The sequence below is a fragment of the Copadichromis virginalis genome, linkage group LG7 (genome assembly GCF_057382275.1).
Source record: "Copadichromis virginalis isolate Kocher_CV1m ecotype Utaka linkage group LG7, C_Virginalis_male_GT1.1, whole genome shotgun sequence".
NCBI lineage: Eukaryota > Metazoa > Chordata > Actinopteri > Cichliformes > Cichlidae > Copadichromis > Copadichromis virginalis.
In genome coordinates, this window is record NC_140624.1 from 20,855,317 (window position 1) to 20,874,102 (window position 18,786).

General features: G+C 41.2%; 1 protein-coding gene across 1 annotated transcript; it reads right to left on the reverse strand.

Annotated features, from left to right (window-relative positions):
* Positions 1-12,806: 12,806 nt before the first annotated feature.
* LOC146704962 (uncharacterized) lies at positions 12,807-18,180 on the reverse strand. Its single transcript, XM_085465310.1, has 5 exons — positions 17,660-18,180; positions 17,242-17,515; positions 16,581-17,114; positions 13,059-13,301; positions 12,807-12,854 (listed from the first exon to the last, which is right to left on the reverse strand). Exons 1-5 carry the CDS (start codon positions 17,914-17,916, stop codon positions 12,807-12,809), a joined length of 1,356 nt encoding a protein of 451 aa, XP_085321436.1. The 5' UTR covers positions 17,917-18,180.
* Positions 18,181-18,786: the final 606 nt, after the last annotated feature.

An 18,786-nucleotide genomic window follows, 5' to 3' on the forward strand; every position in this document is an offset into this window, starting at 1 on the left:
AAATGTGTGATTTTAGGGCAAACTAGCCTAATGTTAGCTGGCAAAGTGTTAGCTTATAACCACATGTCATTGTTGTCTGTGAAGGTTCTCAGTCATCCAGGTCATCGTAGTCTAAGGAGCTTGGAAAGAAAAGCGTCTGGACTTCTTTAGGTTGCTTGAAGACGTTTCACCTCTCATCCGAGAAGCTTCTTCAGTTCTAGGGTCAAATGGTGGAGAGTTCCAGATTTAAGCCCCATGGAAGTATCCCCCCAAAGAGGGACTAAATATGTCATTGTTGTTGCTGAATGGCTGTCAGCTGCCGGGAGATGAGAGGGCTGCATATCTAATCAGCAACAATAAGCAACAGCAACAATATTGAGAATAAACAAGATTTTTTATGCCAGTTTTTCTTATTTTAGAGCCGAGACTTCAGTTCAGGTGATGAGGCTTCACGTGGGCAGGAAGACAAGGACAAGGTGGAAATGAGGAGGAGAGAGTCCCAAAAGGTTGGACGTAACGTTTTGAGTGGGAAAAACATTTTGTCACGCATCCAAGTGACTTCTTCAGTTTCAGCTGACTGCAGGTTTTCCCAACCTTATAAACAGGACATTGCATAATGACTCAAACTAGCTCCACTGAATGAACAATGGACTGTGAGGTCAGTTCTTTGATCATTAGTATGCAAATTCTCATGACTATTGATGAACAACTACTGATCAAAGCCCATTGATCTTTGAGGAGGAGAGAGGAGTGGCAGAAGATAAAGATTAAGAAGAGAAGGCGAAAGACACAATGGAAAAGAAATAATGAAAATATTGATGTGATCTCTAAATTAAACTAACATCTAACTGACACTTTTCAACAGTTTTTAAGCTAAATTGAGGTGTTTTCTGATTGTTATGACAGGTGGTCCAATACATTTTTTAAATTTCCCATTAATTCTTACATTATTAAGAGTTTATTCAATGTTTCTGAATGTCCATATGTTTTAAAGTCAATAGTACCTAACCTCTTTAAACTATACTTTGTTAGAATGTGATACCCAGTATGAATACATGGCTGACAACAGGAAAAGTGGCAGTACTTTAAATCTGTAGTTGACTAAATTTGTCTCCTTACTTTCTCCCTCTGCAGGTAACTAACACATGACAACACATGAAAAACATGAATTGATTTCCTGCTTTCAAAACAGCATTGTTATGCTGAAAAGATTTCTAGCCACCTACTGAGCTGAAAATGTCAAGAACGAACAACCAGAGAGTGATGCATAAATTCTCAGCAACAGCAGCAGCAACAGTGATGGCGGCAATACGGTGTCACTTTTGACAAAATGCTGATCTCCTGAAGGCATGACCTTGATGTCATTGTGCTGGGCAATAATGGATGCCACAGTGTAGCACTGGGGGGAACCGTACAACTCATCGCATGTGTGTTTTGTTCAGTGCCTCACAAAACCAAATTCATGTGTGCAGCTGTGAATGATTGAGTGTGTATATCCCAGAAAAACAGACTAATACCTAGGAGGCAGAATGCAGTGTCGGAGGATTGCGTGTATGTGCACGTGAGTGTGAGCGGGTGTGCATGTGTGTTTTTATTGTGAAAGTGTGCTCAAGATGACAGAGCAGCGGTCCCCCAAGGAAACAAAGATACCAATAGCCATCACTGCAGAAGAATCCTCAGGGACACAAGCTTTCTCTGGCACTGTCCATTACAGCTTCTCTTTCTCCAGTCCCCCCCCCCCCCCCCATCTCTCTCACCCAAGAAAAATCTTGCCATAGTCTTTCCACATCACGCTCGCTCATTTACGATTACCAGGCAGGTAGCTGCCGTTCTGAGACAATAGCTCACCAAACCTGATTACCTGTTCCCATGGAGCCAGTGGGAAACAGATGAAGTCTGAGGCACTGAACATGGGCACTGGCTCTTGTTGCTTAGGGTCTGTCTCGTTTATCAATATGGACACACACACATGCCTCCGTGGGGAAAAATACTAACATGCAATTTTGAATAATTTCTTTTCAAAGTTATTTTGAGAGAATTTCTGGTTTACAACACAGAGTTATGAGAGAGAACAATAAATAAATAAACTGGATTAAGAAGCATTATGAGTTGTGATGTGCCCCTTCTGCCTATGGCATATTGTAGTAGCTTTTTTTTTCCAAGTGTTAATGAACAAAGGGACACGTTTGCAGAGAAAATGAAGCTCTACATTTACAGATGCTACATGCACATTCAACGTGTTTTCATTCCCAGGTCGTCAAATACTGCTGTTCTTTCAGAAAACCGAGATAAGCACAAAGTGTCCTTTGGGATCGGTTTCTATGCTGGGAGATAATAGTCCTGTTTTAAAGAGCAATGAAGCCCATATTTGCAGGCTAGGCAAGTGACAGTGGAGTCACAAGTTTCATTTCATTTTCACTCAATTTAGTTCATTTCTATTTTATTTTAAAAACTAAAAACCACAACAACTGTATACAACTTTTTATTGTATTTTCATGTACGTTTGCACATTTCTATAAATTGCTCCACCAATTTCTAAATTGTAAATAAAGGAGTGGAGTTTTAGAATTTTACATTTCAGGAATTTATGTGTGCATTGTGATGAGACTATTCAATTCACTTTTATTTATATAATGTGAAATTACAACACCTTACAGCCACCTTAAGGCACGCTATATTGTAAGGCAAAGACCATACAACTATAGAGACAAAACCTCAACAATCAGACAGCCGTCTGATGAGCAAGCACTTGGTGACAGTGGGAAGGAAAAGCAACCTTTTAACAGGAGGAAACCTGGTAGAACTACATTTGTTGGGGGTGAGAGAGGACAAAAGACACAAACAGAGATCTTAAAAACTTTGCTTTTAATTATTAGTAATTCATTTTAGAGTGGTTTATAAACACACAGTGAGTGAAAAGAGCCGAGTAAAGAAGAAACACTGCATGTTAGAGGCAATGTGTAAGCTCTGTCATTGACTGGTAATCTATCTAGGGTGTACCCTAAAATTAATCTGCAAGTACTTGGTACTTAGAGAACACTGTTCTACTCTTAGTGAACAGTGAATTTACTTTTACACAACAAGCCACATTCACATCTATGTAATCCTTTATTCTATGCTCTTAAATGTTTTTTAGTTATAGACACACACACCAACACACACACATAATGGATGCATTTGAAAGCAATTTGGAATTCAATATCTGGTCGACATGCAGACTGGAGCTGGAAAGCTGAACCACCAACCTTCCAGGTGACTACCACCTCCTCAACCACAGCTGCCACAATATTTGCATTTTTCTAAATCAGCTTTTAGTGTGATTGTGAGCGTCAGCTTGTAAGCTCTGTTACTGATTTGTGATCCATCTAGGGTTTACCTATACATCTCACCCAAGGTCCGATGCAGCACAACCCTGGTTGATTAGGAATATAGATGGATGAATGTGAAATGTGAAGTGGAAAGTTTTGCAAAATGGCAAATTAATGTTGTACCTATAAGACAAAGTAAAAAATGATGGAAAACAAATTTTTATTTAAGCAAATAACTTGCAATAAAAAACATAAATGTAGCAACCTTTAAGCTGTTAACTGATGGGCAAATCTTGTAAGGGCAACAGATCAGCCATCTTTCAATCTGTGTGACCACTAACCGTCCCCACCACCTGACTGACATGTGAGGTTTCATGGGAACCCTCTGAACCCCATAGCAGTTATGGCTGATAAGAAAAATTCTACTACTGGTTCTTTATTAAATATCTCTGTATACACTATATATATATATATATATATATATATATATATATATATATATATATATATATATATATATATAGGTACACTTCAACTGTGAGAGACAGAATGTGAAAAAAAAATCCATGAATTCACATGGTAGGATTTGTAAAGAATTTATTCGTAAATTAGGGTGGAAAATAAGTATTTGGTCACCTCAAACAAGGAAAATCTCTGGCTCTCACAGACCTGTAACATCTTCTGTAAGAAGCTTTTCTGTCCCCCACTCGTTACCTGTATGAATGGCACCTGTTTGAACTCATCATCTTTATAAAAGACACCTGTCCACAGCCTCAAACAGTCAGACTCTAAACTCCGCCATGGCCAAGACCAAAGAGCTTTCGAAGGACACCAGGAAAAGTATTGTAGACCTGCACCAGACTGGGAAGAGTGAATCTACAATAGGCAAGCAGCTTGGTGTGAACAAATCAACTGTGGGAGCAATCATCAGAAAATGAAAGACATACAAGACCACTGATAATCTCCCTCGATCTGGGGCTCCACGCAAGATCTCATCCCGTGGGGTCAAAATGATCATGAGAACGGTGAGCAAAGATCCCAGAACCACACGGGGGGACCTGGTGAATGACCTGCAGAGAGCTGGGACCAAAGTAACAAAGGTCACCATCAGTAACACACTACAACGGCAGGGAATCAAATCCCGCAGTGCCAGACGTGTTCCGCTGCTGAAGCCAGTGCATGTCCAGGCCCGTCTGAAGTTTGCCAGAGAGCACATGGATGATACAGCAGAGGATTGGGAGAATGTCATGTGGTCAGATGAAACCAAAGTAGAACTTTTTGGTATGAACTCAACTCGTCGTGTTTGGAGGAAGAAGAATACTGAGTTGCATCCCAAGAACACCATACCTACTGTGAAGCATGGGGGTGGAAACATCATGCTATGGGGCTGTTTTTCTGCCAAGGGGACAGGACGACTGATCCGTGTTAAGGACAGAATGAATGGGGCCATGTATCGTGAGATTTTGAGCCAAAACCTCCTTCCATCAGTGAGAACTTTGAAGATGAAACGAGGCTGGGTCTTCCAACATGACAATGATCCAAAACACACCGCCCGGGCAACAAAGGAGTGGCTCCGTAAGAAGCATTTGAAAGTCCTGGAGTGGCCTAGCCAGTCTCCAGACCTCAACCCCATAGAAAATCTGTGGCGGGAGTTGAAAGTCCGTGTTGCTCTGCGACAGCCCCAAAACATCACTGCTCTCGAGAAGATCTGCATGGAGGAATGGGCCAAAATACCAGCTACTGTGTGTGCAAACCTGGTAAAGACCTATAGTAAACGTTTGACCTCTGTTATTGCCAACAAAGGTTATGTTACAAAGTATTGAGTTGTATTTTTGTTATTGACCAAATACTTATTTTCCACCCTGATTTACAAATAAATTCTTTACAAATCCTACCATGTGGATTCATGGATTTTTTTTTCACATTCTGTCTCTCACAGTTGAAGTGTACCTCTGGTGCAAATTACTGACCTCTGTCATCATTTTAAGTGGGGGAACTTGCACAATCGGTGGCTGACTAAATACTTTTTTGCCCCACTGTATATATATATATATATAAAAACACCCAGCACGCCCCTGCGGGCGGTTTATCCTTCAAGCTCGGGTCCTCTACCAGAGGCCTGGGAGCTTGAGGGTCCTGCGCAGTATCTTCGCTGTTCCCAGGACTGCGCTCTTCTGGACAGAGATCTCCGATGTTCCCGGGATCTGCTGGAGCCACTCGCCTAGCTTGGGACTCACCTCACCTACTGCTCCGATTACCACGGGGACCACCGTTACCTTCACCCTCCACATCCTCTCGAGCTCTTCTCTGAGCCCTTGGTATTTCTCCAGCTTCTCGTGTTCCTTCTTCCTGATATTGCTGTCATTCGGAACCGCTACATCGATCACTACGGCCGTCTTCTTCTGTTTGTCTACCACCACTATGTCCGGTTGGTTAGCCAGCACCATTTTGTCCGTCTGTATCTGGAAGTCCCACAGGATCTTAGCTCGGTCATTCTCCACCACCCTTGGGGGCATCTCCCAGTTTGACCTCGGGACTTCCAGGTTATACTCGGCACAGATGTTCCTGTACACTATGCCGGCCACTTGGTTATGGCGTTCCATGTATGCCTTGCCTGCTAGCATCTTGCACCCTGCTGTTATGTGCTGGATTGTCTCTGGGGCATCTTTACACAGCCTGCACCTGGGGTCTTGCCTGGTGTGATAGACCCCAGCCTCTATGGATCTTGTACTCAGAGCTTGTTCTTGTGCTGCCATGATTAGTGCCTCTGTGCTGTCTTTCAGTCCAGCTTTGTCCAGCCACTGGTAGGATTTCTGGATATCAGCCACCTCCTCTATCTGCCGGTGGTACATACCGTGCAGGTATATATATATATCTATATCTATATCTATATCTATATAAATATATATATATTTATACATATAATAGCAACACTTACCATAACGATAAATGGTGTCCTCATAAAAAACACATTTTGTTTCTTTTACAGTGAATTTCCCTTTACTGTTTACATCTCTGAATAAGCATACAATGTCAACCTGCAACTTCCCTGTGATAAAAATTGCCTTCTTTCTGTTGTGCCACCTGAAAATTCCAGCTCAGTGGCACATTTGGTGTAGTTTCAGACATGATACTACACAAGGTTTGGTGCCCTTTCCAAGTTAAAAACATATTTATGTATAGATTAAATGTAACCCAGTGTGAGTAGATGTGTGGCTAAGAGAAAGGGTTTCTATAGCAACCTCTAGAGCTATGATAGATTGCCAGCACACGTCCACATACACACTTACACACACTCTCCTCCAAAAAGCAGCATCCACACACACAGTTTCTTTGTTTGCACACAAACACTGCAACACATTGCCCACACACACACACACACACACACACACACACACACACACACACACACACACACACACACACACACACACACTTTTTAGACTCAGCAGGAAGACCAGACTGTATTTGATGACCGAAAGCACTCATGTTGAACCAAAGAAGTGGCTCTTCTGTAGAGGCAAGAACAAAAAACAGCTCAACAATGCCACAGTCTCATTCTATAGGCAGATATGGGATACATCCCATAAGATAGTTACTGAAGTGAGAAGAGAGAAATAGACAGAAGGTGTGTTCTTCTTCTCCTAATTTGAAAACATGAGCCAGCAGCTGAGAATTGGACAGAAGCAAACAACACCATCTGCATCTGAGAAACACGTGTTTTCTCTTCCGCTCACTGATATTAACCCTCTCACTGAATCCTTAGTTATGACCAATAAACAGACTGTAGATTATTATGATTTTAAAAAATTACGCTCGTGCGGTCAGATTCAGGCCTGTACTGATGCGCTTCATTAATATTGATGCCACCAATTCCACTTGGGTTCTCTAGGAGCAAGAACTCAAGGATATTCAGCTTTTACCTACCCTATCAAGTCAATGCACTTTGCCTGCTTGTCAAAGTATACACACATGCATAAACAGGCACAAGCAAAAAACAAACACCCTTATCTCTCAAATATTGCACAAATCCCATAATTACAATGCTCATCACAGTTCCTCTGTGTTCCTTGCTGTTAATCATATGAATTATAATTGCTTCATGAATATTTTGAGGGGAAAAGCAACCTGTTTTAACCTAGGGTGAAATCTTCCTCTATTTCAAGGCCAATTTACCTGAACAACCCCCCACCCGCTCCTTCTCCTTGTTTCTTCTTCTTTTTTTAAACCCCTGCAGCTTTGACTCAGAATAATAAAAAAAAGTAACACAACAATGGCTTTATCTATCACAGAATGAAGTAATGATGAATGAACAAAGGTGGTTAATATCACTTTTTTCTTTTATTTTATAAAACTGGAACTGAAACACTCTTTCATGTTTAGTCTCAGACAGAATGTGTCAGCCTTATATGCATACAAATTAGATGCTGAGCATGTACTGTACTATAATAAATACACTGTGCTAAACTCTTGAGTCAGTCCTCATTTCTTTATAATTTGGGAGGAAAATGGGAAATAGCTGCAGTGATTTAAATAAACGTGCAAACAAACACTGAAAAAAGTTTATAAGAAAACCACAGATCCTAACAAGCTTGAAAGTCAGTATTTGGTATGACCACCTTACCTCTTCAACACAGCCTGAACTCTCTGAGGCAAGTGTTCTTGTAATTTCTTTAAGTAGTCTTCAAGAAGTTCTCCAGGCTCCTTGAAGAACCTTTCACAGCTCTTCTTTGGATATTTGGAGCCTTTTGTTCCATTTTCCATCAAGATGAGCCCACACTGCTTCAATAATGCTGAAGTCTGGGCTCTGGGGAAGTCAGTTCATAACTGATAGTGTTCTGCTGTTTTTCTATCCAGGTGTGATTTTACAGCATTGGCAGTGTGTTTGCAATCATTGTCAAGATGAAAAATGAATTTTTTTCAGTACAATTTTGAGAAGTTCTCCAACACCACTGGCTGAACTGCTGCCCCAAACCCTGACAGAGCCTCCACGGTGTTTTAAACTGTGTTTTCTGGTTATAGATACTGTTGCACTTCTCTCCTGACACCCTCCATGTTGAAATTGATTAGAACCAAAGTATTCAAATTAGGATACATCACTCGACAAAATGCATTTCCGCTGATTTTCAGTCCAGTTTTTGTGTAATACCTAAGCCTTTTCTCTCTGTTCCCCATCGTTGGGAATGGCTTCTTGACTGCTGCGCTTCCTTTTTTTTTTTTTTTTTTTTGTGTCCCGTTTGGATCTTTAGCCATCAGAATTGTTGTCTTAAGGCCAAGAAAGATGCCAAGCGGATTTATTTTACCAAGTGGATCATCATGGCCTTGCCATATTGGTCCATTTGATTGACCTTTATTATAATTATGAATTTATTTTATTTTCAGTTGCTACAAACGGGACAGACATGACTGGGGGATAGGACAGGGAGAAAGAATGAAAGAAAGAGAGGGAGAGAAAGAAAACCAAAGGGGAGAAGAGACGGTGAGAAGGGGGGGAAGAAAGAAAAAAACCCCAAAAAAAACAAAACACCTGGGTCACCTGCATGGAGAAAAAAAACAGAAGAGAAAGCAAACAACAAAGAGCAACATAATGAAAAAACAGCACCATCACAATAAACTAGCTAGCAGTAGATATCAGTAGATACAAAATAAGAAACGATATTGTGCAGCACGCAAGATAGACAGCGCACAATGTGCTTTGAGGCAGCAGCCAAGAAAGCTGTAGTCCGCATCTGTGAATACCTGTGTGTACACCTGTGTGCATACCTGTGTGGATCAGCATGCTTGCATTCCAAAGGTTTCTCCATGTAATGATCTGCTAGGGAGTGTGGGGAGCCACAGCCCCGTCCTCCAGGGTATGAAGCAGGTATGGAGGAGATCAAAACTCCAGACATCCAGAGGCCCCCAGAACACAAGAGACCAAGGAAGACCAACAGAGGGGCAGCCGCGCCACTGTCCCAGTGACGGGCCCGTGAGCTCCGCCGGCAGCCAGCTGTGCCTGAGTGACCGAGCCCCAGGCCGAGAGGCCGGGGGCACCCCACCTCCGAAGTGGCCCGAGCGAGCCCCAGGCTCCAGGCCCCAATAAGCGGCCGCCAAGGACTGAGCCGGTGTGTACCCGGACGCCCACCCCCAGACACAAAGAACCACCAACACACCGATGTCTGAGGGAGTCCGCCACTGGCAGGGGAAGTGGTGGTGGGTGGAGATAGGCCTCCAAACCTTGGAGGGCCTGAGATGTCCCCAGAGAGGTGGCGTCTGATACCCAACCTGACATATAGACACAGACATACAGGCACACACAGACACAAACATCCATTCCCACCCTCGTGCTCTCATATGCACTTACTCCACACTCAACCAACGTGGAGACGGACATAAAGAGACGCTGTACACACGATCACACTCCCCAAGCGTACTCTACGAACCGGGTCTAGGTACCCTTGCCCCTGGAGGGGGGAACTGCACCCAGACCCAGGTGGTGTTTCCCTTTTCCCTGCGGTGGGGACATTTTCCAACACTGGAATATTTCTAACATTTTGAGTTATTTTCCAGTGTTAGAAAATCAGCACTGCTCAGTGTTAGCCATTGTTAATCTTCAAAACTGACTAGGTTACTTTTAAACATATAACACTGTCAAAAGTGTTAATTTAACACTCAACAGTGTTGTATTTAACACTCAGAGGTGTGGACCCATATAGACACTCTCCAGTGTTAATTTAACACTGGAGATTTTTAGAAGGTGTCTGTGTGTTGCTCCCATACAGTTTATGCCTTCAGCTTGCTAGTCTTAGATAATAACTTAGCACTTCAACTTCCCTCCAAATCTGCTCACCATCAGACCAAAACACGAACATGGTACTGAAAAAAAAAATCCTAACACTGTGGCTTCAAAATCCAGAGTTCACAAACCAGTGGGTGGAATTACAATGACTACAACTATATTTTATCTGGTGATTCAGAAGTCCCAGGGCCATTTACTGAATGGAGTAAAAGAGCAAGTGAGCATAAACCACTAATAGCGATGATACGTGTAGTTAGTTTAAAAGGTGGTTCACAAAGGGTTTGTTGTTTTCTAAAGACAGTCAGTTCATTTCACTATCACATACCCAATCTCCCAAGAACCATGCAACCAGGCAACACACACCTGTGTGTGTGTTTTCCTGTTTGTGATCTATATGTTACATATTGTCGAAGTGCATGCAGCTGAATTCATGTAAGTCCACCACTAACAACAGCCATGGGTTAGAGCACATTTGATGAGATTGTGGTGAGAACCAGGGCCGTGCAGAGAGGTTTAAAGGGGCGGGTGCTCAAAGTTAAAAAGGGGCACATTGAACCAGGCTGAATAACAACAACACACATTGATCAATAATCTAATATAGGAAGGGCAGGGCTGTGTTGATCTGAGACTGTAGACATTAAAAAGTCCATAGGAGAGATGGTAGCTGATTAAACAAGTGTCATGAGATAATAACAAAATGCAAAGATTGGTGACAGCGCTTGGAACCATAAGGCAACAAAAAACTGTGAGAAATAATTTAGGCTCTGCCTGTGATTCACTCTTTGCTTCTCTTCTTCCTTCCATCCCATCATTTCATATATCACTCTCCACTTGCTATGTGGGAACAAGGCACAACTTGCTATTGCAATAAACTATAATCTAATTATCCACACCTAACAACTCTTGCACTTAATCTATAATAAAATGATGACAGAAAAATGTTATAGCCCTGCCTTTAGTAGCCTCACACAGCTCCTGCTGTTTCCTCCTCATGTCCTTACCAGGCATGTCTGGACAATGTTATATCATGAGTAATATATTTTTTTTAAATCCATCTAAATAAAACACACACATGCACGCACACACAGGGACATTTTAGACCTTCTTCAGAATACTGTATATACTATGGGCATCATGGTGCTGATCCAGAATCCTTACATTATTATTTATTACTAGAGCTACAATAACAAAGCAATGAGGAGGGGGAAGTAATAAATATGAAATAATGTATTTATGATGATTTCATTTGTTTCACTATCCACTCTGTGTAGGGGCAAAGCTTATTACATTTTTAAACTGTAGAGATACAATAATTTTACTGCTGTAAAATCCAAATTTTGTCTTATTTAAAATATAAATCTAATATAATCTGCTTCTTAATGTATGTTCTTTAAAATACAGCTTGTGTTTTTAAATATATTATAATTATAATAATTATTATGTGGACATGCATATTAGATCGTTTTTTAGTGAAATATAATCCCCCCAGAAAGGCAGGAAAAGCCCGGAAACTTACTTTAAAACTAAATATGTTCCCTAAAACGGTGACAGAGCTACAGACCCATGACAGCCTTACACAGGTAGCCAGCAGCTATGACCAGCACTACTTGTGCAGTTAATAAAAGGACAGGTAATGTTTATCGCGCTGTTGCACACACAGCTCGTTTGTTTCAGTTCGTCAGTTGCAACAAGACAGCTTACCAACGTGTACGTAATAAGCTAATACTCCTGTGTGCTATACACTACAGTGTAGGCTGTACACCTACTTACTGGTTTTGTCGCATCAGTCTGTGTCTCTGAGTTAACTTGTTTCTCCTACAGCTCCGGACCGCTAAAAATGCGCGTGCTCTTTGTGAGCTCGTTCCCGGCTCGTAACCAGCGCGTTCTGCCGTCAAGGGCGATCATTGGTTAAATGTGATCATGTGACTGATGCAAGCCAGATCCTTTTATTTAGCAAAACTGTGATTAATAGTTAAATATTATTGTTGAGGGGCACAGACAGGACTCCGCACGCACACACACATAAAAAAAAAAAAAAAAAAAAAAAAAAAAAATATATATATATATATATATATATATATATATATATATATATATATTTTTTTTTTTTTTTTTTTTTTTTTTTTTAAAAGTTGCCTCAACAAAAGGGCACTTTGGGCACCCATCAGGAAAGGGGCGGGTGCTCAAGCCCCTCTAGCCCCCCCCTCTTCACGTGCCTGGTGAGAACTAGTGAAAACAGGCAAAATAGGACCATGCACTGTCCATGGTTCTGAAATGATACCAAAATACAATTTGAATGCATTAAAGATTTACTAAAAAGAAAGTTTATTAATGCAAATGAATTGATCCAAACAAAAAAGAAACAGCACCTTCAAACTACAAAAGCAATTAAAACATCAAAATAAATGATGGGCTGCTTCTCAGACTTCTCATGGCAGACATATACTCAGAGCTGGAAGAAGTTTTGTTGCTGCTCTGACTACGTGACTCCTTTGGGTTGGAAGTTGCAGATCATCTCTGAGGCCACTAATTTAGATAGCTTGGTGATCTAATTTTTAAAAAAATAAGATGTAGTAATCAGTTTGTACCCTTGAATTAAATATTCATTCCCTATAATGTGCATTGAGAAGGAAACTCCCAGAAGTTCCTGTCTCTCACATGAAATCTTCTCACTGCTCTGTCTATATAAATTCTGACACTTTTTTTTAACACCAAGTCCCAGTCTGCACTGGTGCAACCTGTTAGTAAATGTGGCCCTTAATCACCACGATCACCTGAGCCAAACCGAGCTATAATATGGGATGAGGTGTGAAGGCAAAACAAGTTGTTCAGCATATGTGGCAAGCCTGCTGGAAAAACCTGGCCTTGACTATCTCACATAAACTGAGGTGATGACCTCAGCTTTTAAATTTACAAGAAAGATAACAAAAATGCTCAGGAGATGTTTAAGTGTTTTTCCTACAAAACTCAAAAGAGAAGACAGAGAAACTAACCCAGGAGACTGAAGACAGGGGTGGAGGAGTGAGTAGTTTTCTGACAGGAACATAGTTGGAGAGTGATTGGTTGGCAGAGTAGGGGAAAGGGTGAATTGGGAATCGCTGGTGAGAGCGAGCGTGCAGGCAGGGTTGAGTGTGACCTGCAGGAAGGTGAGATGGTGATGTCTTTGTAGTGAGCGTAGCATAAGCTGAGTATGGCTGGTAGGCAAATAGCTTTTGAGCTGCCAGATGAAGGAAAATCTGAGGCACACGGAGAGATAGTGTAAGGAAAAGCAGTAGGAACTAAACTTTAAACTAAGACTGACCTGAGAGCAATCTTAGGTGAGTGCAGGTGACGGAAACATTTGCCAAAGACTGAGGGAAAAGCTGGATTTCATATACTGCCGAAACAGATGAATAGATGATGTACACGTCTGCCAAATCAGCAGGCACACAAACAGAGAGAGACGGAGAGAATGCCAAGAGTATGCAGACTGTTGTCCAAAAAGGCCAATTTGAGTGATTTAAAATATAATTTGTCTCATTTACACCTTGTGTGAAATATGTTAGGCACAATGCAGAATAACTTATAATAAGGGGGAAATGTATAGGTGTGCACTGATTAATTGAACTGACCAGTTAGGTTGAATAGAGTGTTTTATTTAAATTGGAGTCTGCATATCTGCAATTTGTATGTAATGTAGCGTGTTTTTTGCACCTATGTTATGTTTTTAGCCTGTATAATATTCATAAATGGCTTGCTCTTCCACATTAATAAAATTTCTTCTATGTCTCCATACATGCATATTTAGGGCTGAATGAGTTTTTCTAAGCATTCATATCCAGTCATGGCAAAAAGACAGGACACCTTTTTTTCATTTCTGAGGTTATCTTAATAAACATGATTTAATCTTCTCCCTATAAACAGCATGGCACCACAGTTACAGAAACAATGTTTTTGGACAGCACTTTGTACAAACTTCCAAGCACGGCAGTGTAGGTGTGATGATTTGGACTTGATTTCCAGACCTGCAGTCACTGCGTTAACCATTAAAAAATATCTGTTTAATTCTTAACAAAGTACTCTGAAGTATTGTAGCGTGAGACCATCTCTTCCACAGCTCGGCCAAAACTGAGTCATGCAACAGGACAGTGATCCCAAACACAGCAGCTAATTTACAACAGAATGGCTGAAAAAGAAAAGAATCCAGATGAAGAGAATCAATGTCCCAGTCAGTACTCAGACCTCAACCACATTAAAATACTGCGGCAGGACTTTAAGAGGACTGTGCCGAAGGCCCACAAACCTTGCTGAACGAGAAGATTGCTGTAGACAGCCAAAATCCCTTTCTAGTGTAGATTTCTTGTGTTAAGACAACTTGCATCACTTCAAGGGATAAAACAAAGTGGAACTGCCTCAATGACTGGACTTTGTGACTGGTGGTTCTAACAGCAACGTCATGATTTTTATATGCTGCATTTGTTAGGTTTGTAGCATAAACCTATTCGCTGGAACGTTAAGACAATATAATTACACTGCTAAGCAAGACACAAATAGGCAAAGTTCTTCATGTTACTCGTGCACGGGAGAGAACCGGACAACCGCTTGACTCCAGTTGGTCTCGTCCGTCCTCCCATACACTATCCTTTTATTGAGGTTACATGAATATGCATAGGTTCATTAACATACGACGTCTACATACAAACAAAGAGTACCTTGCCTGTGTGTGTGTGTGTGTGTGTGTGTGTGTGTGTGTGTGTGTGTGTGTGTGTGTGTGTGTGTGTGTGTGTGTGTGTGTGTGTGTGTGTGTGGACTGCTGATCAAAGGGTCAAACATCCTTGGTTAGGAAGAGGGTAGCCTCCCCCTCACCCTAGATGGTTCATCCTAGATAACACGGTGAGGAAGTCCTGCAGTTCATCTAAACAAAGAGCACTTAGACTAGAACAGATGCAACTACGTTAATCCTACCATAAAATAATAAGACACGGTATGACCTCTCATGCTCCCAAAGTGCTGTCTAATACACACAAAGTTTGCAGACTATCAAGGATCAAAACCTCTACCAATCTACAACTAATTACAAAACTCTAAGCATATATAAGTAAATATTTCTAAGCATAAATGACAATCAACAATACAAATCTAACAGCATTTGTTAAAACAAAGACATTTTGTCACGGTCTGGCTGGGGCAGACCGTATGTGTTGCAGAGGAGGACTCAAACGCAGACCAAAACGTGGTGTGGATTAACAAAACAAGCCGTTTATTGAGGTTAGCAACGAGGGTACAAAATAATAGGGCATCGGTGAAAACTAAACAATAACCTAAACTGGGAGAACTAATAACAAAACATGAAAAACCTTAACCATAGTGAACTGACATGGGTACCTGGAGATGAGACATGGATGAGCAGACGACCTGACAATGGCATGAAGAAAACAAAAGGCTTAAATACAGACATGAGGTGATCAGGGGAAGTGGCGACACATGGGGGAAAACAGCTGACAGACATAAACCTAATGACAGGACCAGGAGAGGAAAGCTAAATACAATAAACAAAGAACACATGACATTGTCAGAATAAAACAGGAAATACTAAAACATGACAACACAACTTAACAGACCTAATATGTGATGAATAAATACAAAACCCCAAAACATAGAAAACCCAGGAACAATAACTGCCTAAACTAAAGGCAGATAGGAAATAACACAAACTAAATCACATAAATGAGACAAATACAAACATGAACTCAGAGCGCTGGGTCAGAGACCCAGCCTGTGACACATTTGTAGATTTTAATGGGAGAGTTTTGTATGTTTGTGTGAGTGTCTGTGATTTACATATATCACGTACAATGCTGTAAAGTCGACCAGCATCCATCCACAATGATGTAAGAGGTGGATAAAGTCATAAAGGTGGTTTTGCAAGCTATTGAATCATGGGGTGGACTCAGTTTTTCACACGCTGCTTCTGCCTTTTTGGCTTAGTTATCATAGTAAGTAATTACAGTTTTTCTCGATTGCTAAAACACATTTCTTGAAACTACGCCTCATATCCTCACAACAGTAAACACAAATCCATAACATCTCACTCAATTTCCCAAACATCCTATTTCCAGGTCAAAATGAAGCTCTACACCCAAAACTATTCACTCCTGCTGAAAAACCAAACTTTGCCCTCAGACATCAAACACAAGCCCTCAAAAACACACACACTACAACAGAGTTTTGCACATTGGTACAATTAATTCAAAACAATAGTTCCAAAACAAATAGGTTGCTTATGGTTCTCCCCTTCAAAACCCTTGTCACATGATAAACACAAAAGACGCAACCAATGTATGTACAGTGGCACATTGTCATTCATGTACTATACAGTACAACACACACCAGAAACATTATCCCACCTCAGCATCTTGTCTTTGGTCTGGGTCAGGCCAGAGAATCTCATCCACATCACAGGCTATATTGGCCCCAGCCAGGCAGCGGGGGTAAAATCCTCTTGCATGCCTGATCCACCCCTGGCATGCATCTACTGATATGTCTAGGCAGGCCTCTTCCATGGCCTGAAGGAGGTGAACACGGACATAAGGTTCTCGGCCATACACTTTCCACCGCCATGCCAAAAATAACTCCTCTATCGGGTTTAGAAAGGGAGAGTATGCAGGCAGAAAGATATTAGAAAACCTTGGGTTATTGGTAAACCAGTCATGAACCAGAGCAGCGCGATGGAAGCTGACGTTATCCCACACAACAACGTAGTGAGGCTGCTCTGGCTGTGCTGGTTCCCTGTAGTCCAGCTGGAACATATGTTGTCTTAAACCATCAAGAAAAGCAAGGAGAAGCATAGTGTTATAGGGTCCTAGTATGCCATGGCGGTGGAGTACCCCTCGTTGGCTGATGGCTGCGCACATAGTGACATTCCCCCCACGCTGACCAGGGACATTTACAATAGCCCGATGGCCAATTATGTTCCTCCCCCTTTTCCTTCTTTTGGTCAGGTTAAAACCTGCCTCATCCACAAAGATTATTTCATGGGGAACAGGCCGTCCTTCAATCTCAAAGATTCTCTGCAAAACACATAACACAGTAGAGTCAATCGGTACCCTGAACCACAGTTCAAGAGTGCTGAAATGGCAGCATAAACTGCCATGCTGTGATGGTACACAATACTTTATACAGTATCAAAACTCATACCTGAACATATTCCACACGTTGGTTTTTCACTCTGTCAGAGTTTCGTTCGAAAGGGACTCGGTATGCCTGTTTCATCCGGAATTGATTCTTTCGGTCAATTGTGGAGAGGCTGATGGCATTTATGCCTCGAAAAAGATGATCATCCTCAATCACTCTCCTTTGAATCTCTTGCAGGCGGATTACATTATTTGCAATTACCATGTTTACAAGTTCCCTCTCTTGCTCCTCCGACAAAAGCCTTAACCTGCCTCCACCAGGTGGTCGTCTCTGTGTCCTACAAAAATAGAAGCACTCATTACTGTAACTGTCACACATTCATTTTACAGGCAAATAATGGAAACATACTGAAACTCAAGACACATAAGTTCAGTAACTTAAACGTTACTGTACAAAGCAGTCTTACTGCAAGTACACCTACCTGTTTTCCTCCCTGAAGGTTCTGATGATGGAGGCAACAGTGAAGCGACTCAAATTTGGTTGTACTCGTTGCCCAGCCTCCCTCATAGTCATCCCATGGACAAGGACATGGTGAACTAAAGTGGCTCGAATTTCATCCGAGACTGACTGTCTTCTTGCCCTTGCTCTTCCCCTTCCTTGTCGCCGTCGTTCTCCACCTCCTTCACCACGTCCTCTTTCTCCACCACGTCCTCTTCCTTTGCATCTCTTTGGATCCATTGTTTCAAACCTGAATGAGCTGACTTTGGCCCTTTTATCTATCTATCGCAGGTTCTGATTGGTGTGTGCTAAATTTTGACTCCTAGTGTTTCCACCTGGTTAATTGTGTGCTAATTGAGCTCAAGCTATGCTGACTTAAGTTAACATTATTGCATGCTAGTGCTTTCTAAATGACTACATGGTGTAAGCACTGTAAAATGTAGGGATTTGTGTGTAGAGTTTTGCAGTAACAGTTCACCAAATTTGAATCATGTGTCAAAGCAGGGAATAGTGTTTATAGTTCAGGGAAATGGGTGAGCTTTTTGAACAGTAGCGTTACGGTTTTGAAATTTTAGTTTAGAGGCCTGGTTATAGTGTTTAAGCAATCGAGAAAAACTGTAATATCACAGTGTAGCATGTAATGCTGTCCGTTTTGGAAGATTGTATTTACTTAATCATAAGACCTGTTAAGAACTAGATGATTTTTTACATTCTAATATATAAAACTATAAAATTTAAAGAGGTTGTACTTTGTTTTTATTGTTGCTATATATGCTGTTTATATTCACAAAGGTATTTGGATACAATATGTGTGCATATTGAAGGACAATAGTGGCAGATCTATCTTTGCCATGTATGTGGCGTATAAGATTTTGTTCTTAGTTCTGTAGATACAAACAAATGTATATAAAACCTTTCTGCTGACACATCAATGTGAAAGACCTTCTTTGCTTTTGATCAGTCTGTTCCAACTTCATGCTCTGGCTTAATTCAGTTAAGAATATAATGAATTCAGTCTACCACCATCGCTTCAATATACAGTTTTCTTTCTTTGCACGAGGCCCTGCATGAGAAACAGCTTGCAACTTACTATTTCAACAGGGACATTTT